Source organism: Ogataea philodendri, assembly GCF_020536065.1.
Source record: "Ogataea philodendri strain CBS6075 chromosome Unknown scaffold2, whole genome shotgun sequence".
In the NCBI taxonomy this organism is placed as follows: Eukaryota; Fungi; Ascomycota; class Pichiomycetes; order Pichiales; family Pichiaceae; genus Ogataea; species Ogataea philodendri.
The window spans coordinates 981,170-996,564 of record NW_025764020.1 but is presented as its reverse complement, the minus strand read 5'-3'; the positions used below and the strand labels follow the sequence as shown (position 1 = coordinate 996,564).

At 45.7% G+C, this 15,395-nt stretch overlaps 10 protein-coding genes across 10 annotated transcripts; 6 read left to right on the top strand and 4 right to left on the bottom strand.

Annotated features, from left to right (window-relative positions):
- Nucleotides 1-61: 61 nt before the first annotated feature.
- Nucleotides 62-1,021, top strand: OGAPHI_004387 (uncharacterized protein; the record flags this gene model as incomplete). The annotated part of the gene is made up of 1 exon (XM_046205459.1): nt 62-1,021. The coding sequence occupies one exon, from the start codon at nt 62-64 to the stop codon at nt 1,019-1,021; it is 960 nt and encodes a 319-aa protein (XP_046061402.1).
- On the bottom strand, nt 1,016-10,435 carry OGAPHI_004382 (uncharacterized protein; the record flags this gene model as incomplete). The annotated part of the gene is made up of 1 exon (XM_046205454.1): nt 1,016-10,435. One exon carries the CDS (start codon nt 10,433-10,435, stop codon nt 1,016-1,018), a length of 9,420 nt encoding a protein of 3,139 aa, XP_046061397.1.
- OGAPHI_004386 (uncharacterized protein) lies at nt 1,473-2,443 on the top strand (the record flags this gene model as incomplete). The annotated part of the gene is made up of 2 exons (XM_046205458.1): nt 1,473-1,657; nt 2,038-2,443. 2 exons carry the CDS (start codon nt 1,473-1,475, stop codon nt 2,441-2,443), a joined length of 591 nt encoding a protein of 196 aa, XP_046061401.1.
- Nucleotides 2,835-3,553, top strand: OGAPHI_004385 (uncharacterized protein; the record flags this gene model as incomplete). Its single annotated transcript, XM_046205457.1, has 2 exons — nt 2,835-3,019; nt 3,115-3,553. The coding sequence occupies 2 exons, from the start codon at nt 2,835-2,837 to the stop codon at nt 3,551-3,553; spliced, it is 624 nt and encodes a 207-aa protein (XP_046061400.1).
- OGAPHI_004384 (uncharacterized protein) lies at nt 7,953-8,707 on the top strand (the record flags this gene model as incomplete). Its single annotated transcript, XM_046205456.1, has 2 exons — nt 7,953-8,056; nt 8,419-8,707. 2 exons carry the CDS (start codon nt 7,953-7,955, stop codon nt 8,705-8,707), a joined length of 393 nt encoding a protein of 130 aa, XP_046061399.1.
- Nucleotides 9,332-10,432, top strand: OGAPHI_004383 (uncharacterized protein; the record flags this gene model as incomplete). The annotated part of the gene is made up of 2 exons (XM_046205455.1): nt 9,332-10,064; nt 10,179-10,432. 2 exons carry the CDS (start codon nt 9,332-9,334, stop codon nt 10,430-10,432), a joined length of 987 nt encoding a protein of 328 aa, XP_046061398.1.
- A 186-nt stretch (nt 10,436-10,621) lies between the features above and the next one.
- On the bottom strand, nt 10,622-11,590 carry OGAPHI_004381 (uncharacterized protein; the record flags this gene model as incomplete). The annotated part of the gene is made up of 1 exon (XM_046205453.1): nt 10,622-11,590. One exon carries the CDS (start codon nt 11,588-11,590, stop codon nt 10,622-10,624), a length of 969 nt encoding a protein of 322 aa, XP_046061396.1.
- Nucleotides 11,591-11,788: 198 nt separating this feature from the next.
- Nucleotides 11,789-12,853, bottom strand: OGAPHI_004380 (uncharacterized protein; the record flags this gene model as incomplete). Its single annotated transcript, XM_046205452.1, has 1 exon — nt 11,789-12,853. One exon carries the CDS (start codon nt 12,851-12,853, stop codon nt 11,789-11,791), a length of 1,065 nt encoding a protein of 354 aa, XP_046061395.1.
- Nucleotides 12,854-13,189: 336 nt separating this feature from the next.
- Nucleotides 13,190-13,501, bottom strand: OGAPHI_004379 (uncharacterized protein; the record flags this gene model as incomplete). Its single annotated transcript, XM_046205451.1, has 1 exon — nt 13,190-13,501. The coding sequence occupies one exon, from the start codon at nt 13,499-13,501 to the stop codon at nt 13,190-13,192; it is 312 nt and encodes a 103-aa protein (XP_046061394.1).
- A 476-nt stretch (nt 13,502-13,977) lies between these two features.
- OGAPHI_004378 (uncharacterized protein) lies at nt 13,978-15,372 on the top strand (the record flags this gene model as incomplete). Its single annotated transcript, XM_046205450.1, has 1 exon — nt 13,978-15,372. The coding sequence occupies one exon, from the start codon at nt 13,978-13,980 to the stop codon at nt 15,370-15,372; it is 1,395 nt and encodes a 464-aa protein (XP_046061393.1).
- Nucleotides 15,373-15,395: the final 23 nt, after the last annotated feature.

The window sequence follows — 15,395 nt, the reverse complement described above, 5'->3', positions numbered from 1 at the left end:
TCTTTTATCTCTAAAAAAGTTATATTTGAGTAAATAAATGTAACTGAAAAATTCACCGGGGATGCTGAAGATTGCATACTTTGGATCGGACCTGTTTTCCATCAATGTTCTATTGCGACTGCTCCCCAGCTACCACGCGAACATCACAGTGGTCACCAGGGAGGCCAAGCTGAGCGGACGCGGCATGAAGTCGTACAAAGAGCCCGCGCTCGTTCATTTTGCACAGCAGACACAGTTACCTCTACTGCGCGCAGACTCCCGACACCAGTTCGACGCGCTCGCGGGAAAGTTTGACCTGTGCATAGCGGTGTCCTATGGAAAGCTGATCCCCGGCTCGTTCCTCGAAACACTACGGTTCCCCGGCCTCAACGTGCACCCGTCGCTGCTGCCGTCGTTCTCGGGGCCTGCCCCAATCCAGCGAGCTCTGCTGTCGCACCAGCCGTACACAGGCGTTTCTATTCAGACGCTCGACAAAAAGCATTTCGACCGGGGAAACATCCTGCTGCAAGAGAAGTACCCCATTGCGCGAGACGAGACGCTTTTTTCACTAATAGACCGTCTAGGAACCAAAGGTGGACAGCTGCTGAAACACGTTTTGGATAACAAGTTATACGACTCTTCGGTGCAACCATATATAACTCCGACAGAACCGTTTTCGCACGCGGCGAAAATCCAGCCCCAGGAAAAACTGATCAACTGGCACAGCTACACCACAGAACACCTGATCCGCCGCGAAAACACGCTTGGCCCGCTCTACACGAAGATCGCTGCGGTCTCCCGAACGGGAGAACATGGCTCCAAGCGCGTGTACCTACCGAATCTCCGCCCAGCAATGCGGCTACCAGACCTGACGCAGCCTGGCCAGTTTGCCCTACACGACGACAAGCTGGTGGTAGCCACAGCTGACGGGGCAGTGGAGTGCGCAGGAGCAAAGGTAGCAGGATTCCCCGAAGAAAAGCCCGCCAAGTTTCTCTCGAGCATGAAAAAACGTGCGGGCACGGTCTCTTCCCAATTCTTATAAAGCAACTATACAGCTCTTGTTGAAGTCCTCCACGGCAACAGCAATCTTGCTGTAGAGGAACTTCTTGTCGGCCGGGTCGGGGATCGGAATGAACCGTTCCACGCCCATCGACCGCTTCTGCTTGATGCGGATGCCTGAGTTCTCCAGCCGGATGGACCCAATTTGATCATAAAGAATCTCCCATTCCACGCTCATCTTGACAATAGACACAATAATTATCCGCTTCATGCTGACAATAACGCAATGCTCCTGTCCGGGCAATATAACATGCGCCAGGTACTTGTCGTCAAAGTACTTGCCGCCCTCACAGCTCTTGAGCCAGAACTGGCCTTGAGACTCTCTTTCTTGGTACGGCTTCAACGAGCCGTCGTAGTTGATGAACCGCGGAAGACGCACCTTGTCGAGCCCCTCGCCGTCAAACGCAGTAGCGGTGTTTCGGATACCTTCGCTGATGTTGTTGGCGAAATCAAACAATCCAGTAGCCGTCTTGGTTGGCAGTCCAATCAGTCCTTTACCAAGACCTTTGAAGAAACCTGCCGTTCCTTCCTGGTTAGCTCCCTCGATCGGAGCTGTTGCAATACCAGAAATACCAGAAGATATACCTTCCACCAAAGACGTGGCTCCGGACGTGAATCCGTAGATCGGGTGTTTTGGCTTGTTGCGCTGTCTCATGAGTCTTCTGCGCTCCTGGAAATTCTTGTCCATGGTAGCAGCAGTCATTCCCTTGGCCATTGATCCTGTGAACCGCGCAAAACTGTCACTGAATCCGTAAACAGACTTCTTCACGAAACTCAATCCACCCTTTGCCAGTCCAATACCCAATTCCTGTGGCCGATCGGTCATGATGAAGCCCTGGTAAGGCTCGTAGAAAATATCCATCACTCCGGAACTGATGTTGTTGAACAGTCCAACAGGATTTCCTAGCACGTCTGCAGATCCAAGGACTTTGTACAGTTGGTAAAGGAACGCCTGTTGATAGTGCTCGCTAATGTTTTGTATCAGGTACGGCAACGGAGTACGGATATTCTCCAGGAACAACGACCCCAAACGAACTGGAGCGTCGTTGATGTTTCCAATGGCCATTGTCAGGATATTGAGCATCACAGCAAGAGCGTTCTGGGCCTCGGCGGTGTCCTGGGCGTTGATGCGTTCGGTTCTCACAAACGAAAGATTGAATTGCAGCGGTTGCAAGTGCAAAACCTCGAAGTAAAGATCGTTTCCAGAACGAACCGTTGGAGGCTCTGGAATCTGCAGATTCTCGTCCCAAAGAACGTTGCGAACAGACTTGTTCCAGGAAGCACCAGGGAATTTCGAAAAGTCCAACAATGCGAACAAGAAGTCCTCGTCAACCTCGATAGACATCTCCTGCAACAGCATGGTGGCATACTTGATGTAATTGACACCATGGGTCTCGTCCTTTAGCCGCGAGATGGACATCGAGAAGGCCGGATGGTTGCTCATTTCGGTGCTTGATTTCGGCACAACTGTCGGGTACACAATGATCGGATAGATGCTTGGATACAGCTGGTTGTCGACCTGGATCCATTTGAGTTTCAAACTCAAGTTCTGGTATATGTCGGACTCATTGTACCGCAATTCCATTCCTCTGATGGTAGTATAGCACAACTCTTGATGTTTCATGTTGATTAAAGAAACACCCAGTCCTTCGAACCGCACCAGAACCTTGGTGTAGTAGTTTTCGTCTTTCTCAATGGTCTCAAACTTGTCTGCATTTGCCGTGCTTCCAACATTCGTCTGTGAAGACCCGTTGTACTTCAACTGGTACAAACTGGTCTTAGCATCATAGTTCGAAATGATCAACGACTGGATAGTTCCATCGGCCACAACGTTCAAGTCAACAATCCGAGTGGTGTTGTCCGGTCCTTTGCCAATCTTCATTGGCATCAAAGTACCAATTTCAGCCAAATGGACAAACCTTTCTCTGGAGCCGCTTTTTAGAACAAGCTCTTTGTACTTGGCTGCCGGGAAATCCCAGGCGTATGGCATCGCACTTTTTGGAGGAATCCGGTAGAATATCGGCTTGAATGGGGTCTGTGACACTTTCCTTCCCTCTTCATCAATGTTTGGATCAGATTGGTAAATGAAGAATTCGTAGTCACTGAAATTGCGAATAGAGTATGGCCAAAGATCCTTGGCATCCAGAATGTCAATAAAGATAGCAGCAGACTCCGTACTGATAACAGCACGAACCAGCTTGTGTGCGTTCGTGTTGAGTTTCTGGACTCTCACGTAAATCTCACCAATATCGTTGATTCCAAATGGAGCAGACCAAGTAGACTTGCTACCGGAGAAACCAATCTGCAGCTGTTTCGAGTCAATACGAGGCATCTCGTACAGCGGACTGAACTTACCAGGCTCGACATGGATCACACCAGAAGCTCCGACTTTGGAAACCTGGATAGCACTATCCAGATTGTTTCTGATGACATATCTTGGAATCATGCTAATGACCTTAGTCAAACTGTAAATTCCTTCTCCTTCCGTGATATGGATTCCAACATTGTTTTCTAACTCCCTGTTCTTCAACGGCACTTTCACCTCAAAGGATTGTCCAATCTTGTCGATACTGATGTTAGGACTTGGCTGCGAATCGCCAATGCGCAAAACAGCACGGTTCTCCTCCAAGTTTCCACCCATAAACCTCTGGTCTCCACTCGAATCATAATCAAACGAAAACAGTCCTGGAACGGTAGGCTCAGGATTATCAGGAGAATGAGCCTCGCAGATCATCTTGTTGTATCTATCGCTCAAACTGATATCCTTTCCGGTTCTGTTCAAAACCAAGTAAGGGGCATAGATCAAGATCTTCAATCCCGAACGTTCATTGTTCACGTAATGAAGTCCCAAATGAAGTCTTTGTCCGTCTTCACTCTTCAGAGTCAATCTTCTGCTCAATGGGATTCTGGAGTCGTTAGGAATGTTGATAAAGCCTGCTTCAGACTCATTGTATTTCGAGTGAAGCGGTCTGATGTGCAACATTAAGATGGCATTCATGTCGACAACGTGTATGGATTTGGTAGCTCCTTTTTTCAAACCACCGGTCCACGTCTTGAATCCTTTTTGGAACACCTTCCAGTTAATGTCAAATGGAAGCAAGTTCTCGATTTCCAACGGTGGAGTCACGTTTATGGTCATGTGAGGATAGATCTGAGTCAATGCCTCTTTCTCGTTGTAAGTAGCATGTGCTCGGAAGAAATACTTCTTTGCTACACCGTCATCTTGTTGAGGACACTCCAAAACCATGTCGTTTTGCATGATTTCACGCCAATCGAATCCAAAGTGCGAATTCTTGCCAATGACTTTGGCAGTAGACCATCCAAATGACTGATCATGGACTTCTGGCCGAACAGCTAGCTTTCCTTGGTACACATAGTCCAGAGGATATGCTTGTCTTCCTCCTGCTGCAATAACAATTTCATTGTTGACCGATCCCTCTGTTTTTGAATCAATAGTTCCAATGTGAATGGCAGATTGCGTAAAGTTCTGGATAGTCACAGTAGATTTCAAGTAGACTTTCTTGACTTTGTCTTCTTCTAAAACCACTTCGCAGGCAAGTCTGTTGTGGTAGCCAGCATCCAGCTTTGGATTCAACATGAACACTTCTTCACCCTCAGTCCGTAACGAGATTCTACGAACCCAAGAGTACGAAGAGCCAACAATCTCAACACCTATGAAGTTGGACTCGGTGTCAACATGCAAAGTTTCTCTGACTTTCCGCCAATCTTCAAACGACCACGGAACAGTGTCCCCATTTTTCAATAAAGTGAGCTGTTGGCGGTCTTTCAATGAAGGGTTTCCATCATCGATCCATATCTGTAGATCGTACCCTGTTTCGTTGATGATTCTGTAAGGAGCATCTTCTCCACGAGGCTTGAAATCGGCTTCCTCAGTGATCAATGAACTGATATTCGAAAGCAGAGCAATGCTTCTGGAAGTGACCGTCAATTCAGCAGATTCCCGCGAAGCAATATCAACAGTAAAGGATGGAGAAGGCTCAGTGACTTTGGAAACATGTGCACTGAATGACCAAGGTTCCAACAACGGCTCCCACGAAGACGTAGAGTAGTTGAAAATATTCACCAAAGACTTGATAGTGGTGTCTGCCTCAAGATCCGTAGACCAGTTCTTTGCAACCAGCTCAAAAGGCTTCACTTCCATATCCAAAACCGGCAATTCGTGCACATCACCAATAACGACGAGTCTCAAACCAGCTATGTTGGCGTTCATCTTTTCACCCTTGATGATCACCAAAGGCTCCTCAGAAGGAATTTCTGTTTGATGCGTGCTTCTAGAAACCGAAGACAAGATCGAAGGAGCGTACTTGGAAAGCTTTTTGCCAAGCTCGTCTGGGAACGTTACATATTTGGTTCCAGGAGCTGCAGAAGCTTCCTCATCAACTTTTGCGGTTTCTTGGATCTTGGCATACATTGCAGATGCTTTATTGATGATTTCAAGTGCCAGTCTGATATCTCTCAGCGAGATTCTCATTAGAAGTGGATCGATGTTCATTTGAATAGAGCTCAAAAACTGGGTAGGGGTACATCCGCGAGAATCCAGGTTGAAGCTGGCCGAAAAGTCGTCAACAATACGTAATCTGCTGGTTTCGTAGGCATCCATTTTGCAAAGGAACATTCCAACTCCAATTGCATTCACATTTAGAATGTTTTGACTGGTGACGATGAATTGACTGATCTTGAACACAATAGCTTCAGAATCTTCGTTCTGAGGATTTGCAAGCACAATCACCGAAGGATCAACAATGTTGACGGAATACTGGAGAATCATGTCTGACTCTTCTGGCTTGGTCTCATTTTGACGGGTGGTAGCAACCTGTTCTGGCACAGAGGAACCATCTTCGCTCAATTCCTCTAGCTCCTGCAAGTCAGGATGCGACTCTTCTTTGGTTGAAACAGCATAATCCATAAACTCCTTGAGAGAAAACAGATAGTCCAGAGCAAGAATGACTTTTGGATTGTCAATCGCAAGATTGACATCCACAACTTTCTTCTCGTCGCGAACTTCAGATTTGACAGAAGCCATGAACTGGTAATCAGTTGGCGAGATTGGCGGAATGATATTGGTGAACTTGTTGTCTTTATTTTCACGAACGTCCTCAATGACAAAAGAGCGGATATGGAGATCTGACTTGAAGTTACCATTGTGTTTCATCTCAAACTTGATACCAATATCGTTCAGCGAGAATCGGGAAAGAGACTTGCCTGCCAAAGTTGGGGCATCAAGAGTTCTGTTGTAGATAGTCAATGCCAACAATGGAATATTGAAGTCGACATCAAACGAGATCTTGTCAGGAGCCACTTCTTCAATTGGCTTGGTTTCCACAGTTGTCACAGCAGGTTCAGGCTTTGACCCAAGCAAATTTCCGCTTGTTTTTGTTGCGTCGGTCTCGATCTCTTCGATGGATTGGTTGACACCTCCTGAAAAGACTCTTGGAACTTGATTGAAGATTTGAAGCAGATACTTGGCCTGAACTTCCGTCAACTTCATCTCCTTGCCTGTCACTCCACCAGTGACAATCATTGTTGGACGTGAAAGTTTCAGGTTCTCGCAATAGTTGATATCGAACCCAACGTCTAAACCATCAATGATTTCCAGGTTTTGAGTCTTACCATTAACAGAGAAGGACGATGTGAGCTTGGTGTTCCGGAGTCCTGTAGAAATCAAATTCAGCATGGAACCATCTTTCTTTTCAAACTCGTTGACAGCATATATCTCTCCCAGGTTGGCAGTAATGTCATCGTATACGTCGTTTTCTGGATCAACAATCTTCGGGAAAACAAAAATCGGAGCTCTTACCAAAACATCAAACTTCATCAAATTGGCATCTTCAATGTTGTTTGCCTGACTCAAAGCAGTCTCACGTGCACGGTCGTAGATATACTTCATTTTTTGGAATTGGTTCAAGTAGGTGAAGATTTTGGTGAATGGCTCTTCAACGAACATCACAACCACAGAGCCTGTTTTGAGAGTGATCTTGGTATTATATGCTTCTTTGTTGGTAGCAGCGTCAAAAGTCTCATAGTAAAACTCCGCAAGCTCGTCACCACGAATAGTGATCAACTGACGCAAAGGTGAGTCTTTGGATGCACCTTCATTGACTTCATCAAACAACGACAAACCACCGATTTTCGCACTAACTTTCATCTTTTCGGGAAGCAGGAAACATTGAATATCGGCATGTTGCAATGTCATAGTTGCCAATTTGATTCCATCATCATTCAAAACCAGTATAATACTCTGCAACGTTATCTGCACATCGATGTGTTGAGGAGCTGTGGCGACTTCGTTTTCGTTGTTGTGACGTAGTTTATCTGCAGACGTTTCAGGAGCTTCAGGGTCTGTGAAAGTGTTGAGCACAAAGTTTAGCAGAGTCAATAAAGACTTTCTGGTGACAACCACTTTAAAATCAGCAATATCAAGATCAACTTTCTGGTCGTAAACTTCAATATTTTCACCCTTAAAAGGCACTAAACGCTGAGTTCTGGAGTAATGGACCTCAAACAGGTTCTCTTTATCCGCAGCGTCTTTGTTAAGTTTGGATGAAACTAACGACTTGAACTCTGCAGATTCTGATCGTTCAATAAAGTCTTCAATTGCAAGATCTTCAAGCAAAACATGAACATGCATGTCCAACGCGGTTTTGAAGAATTTCAACCTCAGCTTTTCTCCAATAAGATCAACCAAACGGTCAGATTCCAAAGTCTCACTGTTGGAGCACCGATTCAACGAAAGATATATCAAGTCCATATTGAAGTTGAACTCAATTTGATGCTGCTTATTTGCCATCTCCAAAGATGGTTGTACTTTCGTAGAAATCGAAGAGCTTTCAGAGTTGGGAGTTTTTGTATCACCGTCAAGTTCCTCAATCGATCCAGCAAGAGTCTGTTCCGTTATGAGAGACTTGAAACGATCTGTGGCACCTTCATCCGCAATCTCATCTTCAAAGTTAAAATTAGGAATGGCAACCTCGATCAGTTCCATGAACACTTTATACTGGTAATCGCTCAACATTGCTCGGAACTGAGGAACATCTCCACCAACACGGATTCTTGGAAGATTGTAATAGCTTGGGATAATGGATAACTCAACCAGAAACTTCATACTGAACTCTTCTAAGATCAGAGCTGGTCTATCGCCAGTTTGATGCAATTGTTCGATGGTCGACTTGATATTCGATCCAATCAGAATCTGCGCATCCTGCAACATCAGATCAAACTTGTCGTAAAGATACGAGTTCATTCGCTCCCAGTCTTCAGCCGTGTAGTTGTCTTTGTTCTCTGCTTTGATCTGGTTGATCTGGTCTTTGCTAACCAAATCACTGACTATGCTTATGTGACCAGCATCTAGAACTGCAACAGGAGACGACCAACTTCCTGGATTGACAGGTACAATGATGAGCGGGGCCTGAAGATCCATCTTACAATTGATGGTTTTATGCTCTTCAAATGCGTATTGAAGACCAATTCGGGTCTGTTTCGTGAAATCCTGAATTGTCGATTCGGCAGCATTCATGAGCATTCCAATGGTGTCCAAATGGATCTTTGGAGGTGTGAAGAATCGAGCAATGGATTCGATGAACTTTGGGTTATGAAAAATCGTCATACTATTCATCTTGGCAAGCAATGCAGAGTCCGCGGACTCGTCTAATGGGTTGTTTTCAAACGAAACCTGGAAGAATGGTTCTTGCATAGAGTCCTGAGACAGTATACCCGAGTCCTCCACAGATGACTTTAATGGTTTGACGCTGACAATGTGTTTGTAAAGCGTGTTATCAGAACCATCCTCGACTCTGAACTCGTTCAGCTTGAACCCAGCAAAGAACGAATCCTTACGCTGGAAGAAGTCGGCGTCACATCCTTCAAAAACGATTTCTGCCATGTTTGGCTGGCCCTTGGCGTTTCTGATTGCAAAAGATCCTTTCTTCAAATTACAACTGATTGCCATGATGACCCGTTCTCTTGGAATGTCGATAGAATCTGCAGCTTTCTTCTTTTCATCAAACTCAATGGCCTCGTAAAACTCTTTCCTTTGCTCATCAGACATTGTAAGTTCCGAATCTTGATCACTCTGCTCAGTGGCTCCACCTCCCCACCAAGAAAACCAGCCCTGTTGAGCTTTCTGAGCAACAGGTTGGATGATTGATGCAGTCTCATTTTCTTTGCGATACTCCATGCGTGCAAGGGATCGATAGAACTTGATATCCTCGTATCCGAGCTCGTTCTCCAACTCATTGAGTTCCGTTTGCGAGGCAGGTGTCATTTTTTCTCCAAGATGCTGTTTCCAGAGACCAATGTAGCTCTTCCGCTGGTCACGTCTCTTCTTGAAGTATTCCCAGGTCCACTTATAGTTCTTTTCATGGATCTCGGTATAAACACAATTGAATGCATACTGGAGCCATTTCTTAGGATCATCTTCAACGGTTCCTCTTGGACGAATCTTTCTGAACTTTTGTGTTCTCAGGTACCAACTCAAATGAGAAGCTGTCCACAATGCATCGCGATATTGATGGCTGTCCAAATCGAGACCAAACTCATCAAAGAAGAATTTCCCTGCGTAATGAGGAGACGACTCGGTTGCTCCTTGTTTGTTGACTGTGAGATGACCGAAACCAGAAACAGGCTTCAAAATATATTGCGCATCGTTGTTGAACTGGGAGTTACGCTCGATGATGGTTTTGAAGAAATCGATGAGCTCTTCATGATCTGTCAGTTCAGTAGAGGCATTTTCTGTATCCCAATAGACACTGAGACTACCCAATGTCAACAATTTCCGTGCGAGTTTGGTGACTCCGTCGTTGAATCCTGGAATCCAATTTTCATCAGCAGACACAGCAGACAGTTCTGTCAGGGTGAAACCCAAAGTGTATGGGTTTTCTGTGAACGTGTGGTCATCCTCATATCTGAAATGAATATTCTTGATGGTGACTTGCAAATTATCGACAATTTTCGTCACCAAACTCTCTGTGAAGCTTTCATTCTTGGCTTGCTCGTCTTCGGTATAAGGCGTATTTTTGCTAACCAGCTCCAAAGCCTCCAATTTCTCCTTTTTGATACGCAACTCGCGAGTCTTTTCCTCCTCAGCGTCGAACTCGGTCAGAATCCGAGGAGAAGCCAATAAGAAAACGTCGTCGATCAGCACCTTGACAGGTTTGCTTTTCAAATTGGACCATGGAATTTGCAACGTCAATTCTCCAATATGACCAAATCTGACGTCTACAGGAAGTTCAAACTTCTCGAGAGACTCCTTCTTGAGCTTCAGATTCTTCAACTTGACGTCTCCGCTCCAAATACCAATGTTGAGTTGTTTGGGATCAAAGTTCTCAACATAAGCCCCAAGGGCCCTATTGAGGATATTGGCGACAAGAGACTCTAACATTGATCAATTCTGGTACAAACAATGGAATATTGCGAGTTATAGCGGCCAATAACTCTTTCAACGCTCAATTGCTCAAAACTTGTCTTGTCTACAACTTTGCTATGTGGCGTAATTATATATTTTAAAGGTAGATCTACGGCTGTGCAAATGTTTTTGGGAAAATCTTGGTTAATACGTATTTTGTGCTTATTCAAAGGGGTTGTCGTTTATGGATGAAGCAGTGGTCGTGGTAGCATGAGACTGCAGATCATAAGTGGTTATACTTGCGTTGTCCGGATGCCGGTCTTTAAGATGGATCAAGTTGCTCAATTGCGGCTTGGTTCCCATCTTTTTGAAATACCAAACAATTGCAACCACAAGAGCTCCCAACACAACTACCGGCACAACTACCGCAGGAACAATCACTTTCACCTTGGAGCTCGACCCGGAAGAGCTCTTGCCGTTATCTGAAGGCAGTCTTGTGATTTCTGTGTACGCATCGGACTCGTGCTCTATCACTCTGATGAGCGGTCCATACGTGGTTCCCGTGTGCTTTGCGTCCGTGGTGGAATCCAGCTGGGGAGTGATGAGCAGCCAACAATAGCCTTCGGTGCCGCTTTTGCGATAAGACGACTTGACCTCCCAAGCGAAAAAGCCATTATTGTTGCTGATGTAATCTGACGTAAAGAGAGCGTCGTCTCCGTCAACTGGTGGATACTCGTTGGTGGAGATACGCACTCTGGTGATATCGTCGCTGCCCCAATAAGACGGATCCCAGGTGATCCAGTATGTTTCGCCAACAACCATCTCTGTGCCGTTGGTGATGCAGAATGGATACCCCGAGTTGGAGTCGTCTGCTCTGTCGTTCATGCACCGCAGCACAGGAGGAGCTCCCCCGGTGGCAGTTGGATACGAGGTGTCAGTAGCAGTTGGAGATGCCGAGATGGTACTGGAGCCAGAAACAGTGGGAGTCACAAGGTAGGGAATACCCGAGGAGTCGAGCGAATTCCAAACGGTTGCAGAATCTGTAACTGGGGAAGCGGAAATGGTAACCTCGTCAATCACGGTTGGAGTGATGAGAACCAAATTATTAGAAGACGTGGACGTCCAAACATCATTGGTGAGCACCTTCTGGGCCACAGCACCAGCAGCAAGCAAGATGATCGGGATCAGCATGATTATACAAATGTTCGCTTAAAAAAAGCGGGCGCCGTTGAAAATTTATGTGGGCTCTGCCCGACATCACCGATGCAACAGGAGCTATTGGCTGTTTTTAATATAACGGTAAGCCGTTACTATACGTCACCATCTTCCTTGTTTCTATTATTACATGACAGACATATGCTAGTATACATAAACGAGTTGGGGGGAACCTTAAACTTCCATGACATTTTTCTCCGTATCAATATTGATGGCGACAGGCAGGTTGGAGTCCTTTCTGTTTCTTGTTTTCAAGTATTTGGCTTGTTTGTAAGGACTCAAGCGAGTGTAATTATTTCCATGAGACCAGGATTTGAGTCTCATAAGATTCCAAACTCCTTTTCTGAATCTCTTAAATGTGTTCGAAATGAAAAACGAGTACATCAAGTACTCCAAGTAGAAAAACAAAAATGCAACCAAGAATCCCCCAATGACAGCCCAAACGATGTGGTTGAGCATCAAGAACATGAACTTGGCATCGTCCATGTGCCACGATGATCCTTTCGAAATAGTGAAGAATGGATCCTCGCCGCGGTTGTAATCATCCGGCATCAGGATTCTCACGATTCCGGCGTCCGGAACGCCCCATCTCTTGTATTGTTTCCAAATCACAGACAAAAACAGCGGACCAGTAGAGTACATGATGGTGATGTACGGCACCAGCCAGTTGTTGTTGTACTTGTTGAGAGAGTCGATGGCTTTGGCAAAGAATGGGTGTCTTGGGATCGATCCCATGGCGTCGTTTGAGATTCCAGTTGGGATGGTCTTTCTAACAAATGCAGGAACGGTGAGCAATGGGTCTAATTTTTTGGCGCATCCGTCATCTAGGTCAATATAGATACCTCCATAGTGACTCAAAACAAAGTATCTGATCGCATCGGCACGCTGGATAGGGTACTTGTAATTATCAAAAGTTTGCAAAAACCATGGATAATGCTCAGAGATAAACTCTCTGGACATTTCATCAGTCCACAACATGTACTGATAGTCTGGGTGGAGGTCGATGCAGCTTTGTTGACCCTTTTTCCACACCTCTGGGATATCTGTTGTTTTATATGTCTGATGGATAATTTTCGGGATAAGCTGCGGTCTCTCCACTGTCGAAGATAATTCAGATTCCAGCAAAGCGTCGCTAAAACTGTCGTCGTTGAGCAACGTTATGAGGTCGAAGGTCTCATAGACAAGGAAGAGCACCACTAATAGATGCGCCAAAATGATATACTGTAATTCTTTTCTCATTGGTAAGGAAGGACTGATTGGCAATCTTTATTTATTGGGTTGTATGCTTTTGGTAACAAAATAGTAAACAACCAAACTGACCACTTGTATTCTGTTTGAGAAATTAACCGCTAAATTTACAAGCTTCAAGTCGGTGGGCTTTTGCTTGCAATTTCAGTGTTAATTCAGATTATGAAGGAGCTTGTTCAGTTTAATTTATAAATAACTTAAACAACACAACTTGGACTGAGTGCTGCTGCGCCAATATTTATTTCAGGAGTCCAATCTGGTAATTATACATGGGAAAAAAAAAAACTTTCTGCATAGCCACAATCGTCCAAGCCACCAAACGGTACACTACTGGTTCTGGTATGTTGACTGGGGATATTCGGGCCTGGACGGCTCAAGGGGGTCCATCTTGGTGATTTCACGGTCAAAATGCTGCATTTCCTCACCACTATACCGATCGCTGTCTGTGTTTGTTTGTTTGAAAATGTCCTTGAACGGTCTGCCGGTTATTAGCTTGTACATCAAAAAGATTGCTAACATCACACCAGCCACAATGACCGTACTCACTAGGAAATATGAGACAAACTTGGGGATCGCCGGTTTGGGACCAGCTTGAAACTGGTCGTCCGCCTTGTTAGGGTCGTACACAATCTCGGACATGATGAAAGTCTTCTACATCTGAGTACATCCCGCTATTTATGTAGCCCGTACCAGTAGTTTACATTGGATGTTCTGTTCCCATGTGGCTCAGTATCGTGAGCATTTGCTCTTCACACCTTGCACCAGAACAGCAAAAAGCTTGCAATGCAACTACCGCGAAAAAAAAAAAAAAACAAGTCACTGTTGTGGGGCGAGCATGGGGCATCCAATTGCGGTGAAAAATTTCTTCCCACAAACACTCCAAACAATAGATATACAATAACGGCATCTCGCAGGAACGAACCGGTTTTTAAAATTGCTCGGTTCGCGGGCACGGGTGTGTGAGGGTAGTGCTTGTGGAGGGTAACCAAACTAAACAGGGGAGTCACAAAAAATTTTCGGTGTATGGAGAATTGTTCAACTTTAGTTGGAAGAGGGAGGTGTTGATCTACTAAAGGACTTGCATTTTTAATACATAATTTACGTGATCCATTACGATGTCTGCTGTATTTTCATATGCCCACGCTGCCGGAGCGCCATCTTCGTCGAATGTTGCGAAATCTGAGATTGAGAACGGAATTTCCAATCTGAGCATCAGTGACAAGGAGCCTGAAAAAGTGGTTCAACAGACCAAGAAAACCGACAAAACCGACAAAAAAGAGAAAAAAGAGAAGAAGGCCAGCAGATCCAGCTCGAAGGAGCCGGAGAGCAAGCCCGAGCCTTCCAAGGAAGACCAGGAGCCAAAGAAGGTTAAGCTGGCCCCTGCTCCTCTGCCCGCCACTAATGTTTGGGGAAGCACCCCTACTGTGATTCCAGCCAAGCCATCTGTCGAGGCTATTGGTGTGCGTGAATCCACGCCAGAAGCCACCCCGGTTGTTGCCAAGGCTGCCCAAGGAAAGGAGAAATGGGTTCCGTTCAAAGCTTCAGTGGTGATTGCTTCGAATAAATCCACCCCTAAGCCCCAGGGCAAGAAGAAGAACAAGAAGAAGAACTTCAAAGATGGCGAAGCCAAGGAAAATAAAGACCTGAAGAAGAACGTGAAAAAGGCCGGTGACGCGCGCGAGACCGAGTTGAACGGTGATGCCAGCTCCGCAAACAACGTTCTTACTCCAGAAAATGCATCCAACATCAAACAGTCCTCCGAGCTCGAGAGCGAGTCTAACGAGCTCAAGGCTGACGAGTCTCAGCAGAAGTTTGCCAGAGCCAACGGCAATGGAAACAATTCGTTCGCTGGCCGTCAGTACCGAATGCACTACAATAACCAAAACAAAAGATACAGTGGTCAGGCTGCTCAGAACGGCAAGGTTAACGGAGCCAACGGCCAGTTGCCGTATGCTCCATACAACAGCCGTCCTTTCAATGGCCAAAACAATAGACACCATCACAGTCGACCAAGCTACCAACAGCAGTCGCAATACTTCATACCCCAACAGCCACCTTTCTATGCTCCGATCCCTTACATTCCATATCCGGCCGCGCCGGCTCCATTTGCATCGGTCATTCCGCAACAGCCACAGCAGATCTCGATCCCACCTCAGGACAGCAGCATGCGGGATGCCATGCTCCAGACGCTTGCTAAACAGATCGACTACTACTTCTCGACACAGAACCTTGTTAAGGATATCTTTTTGAGAAAACACATGAACAGCGACGGATTCCTCCCGCTGTCTGTTCTTGCTGGCTTCTACAGAGTTTCTGGTCTGTCTTACGGCGATTACAACCTGGTGATTGAAAGTTTGACCCAATGTGGAAACCTGGAGTACGGTATCATCGAACAAGAAGACCAGAAAATTTACAAAGTCCGTGCCAAGCTCGACCCTACCAATTGGGTTCTTCCTGCCGACCAGAGACTCGAACAAGGATTGGACGAGCAGTCTCCAAGCTTAGAATAGGTGCAACCAGTTTCCTTTTTTTC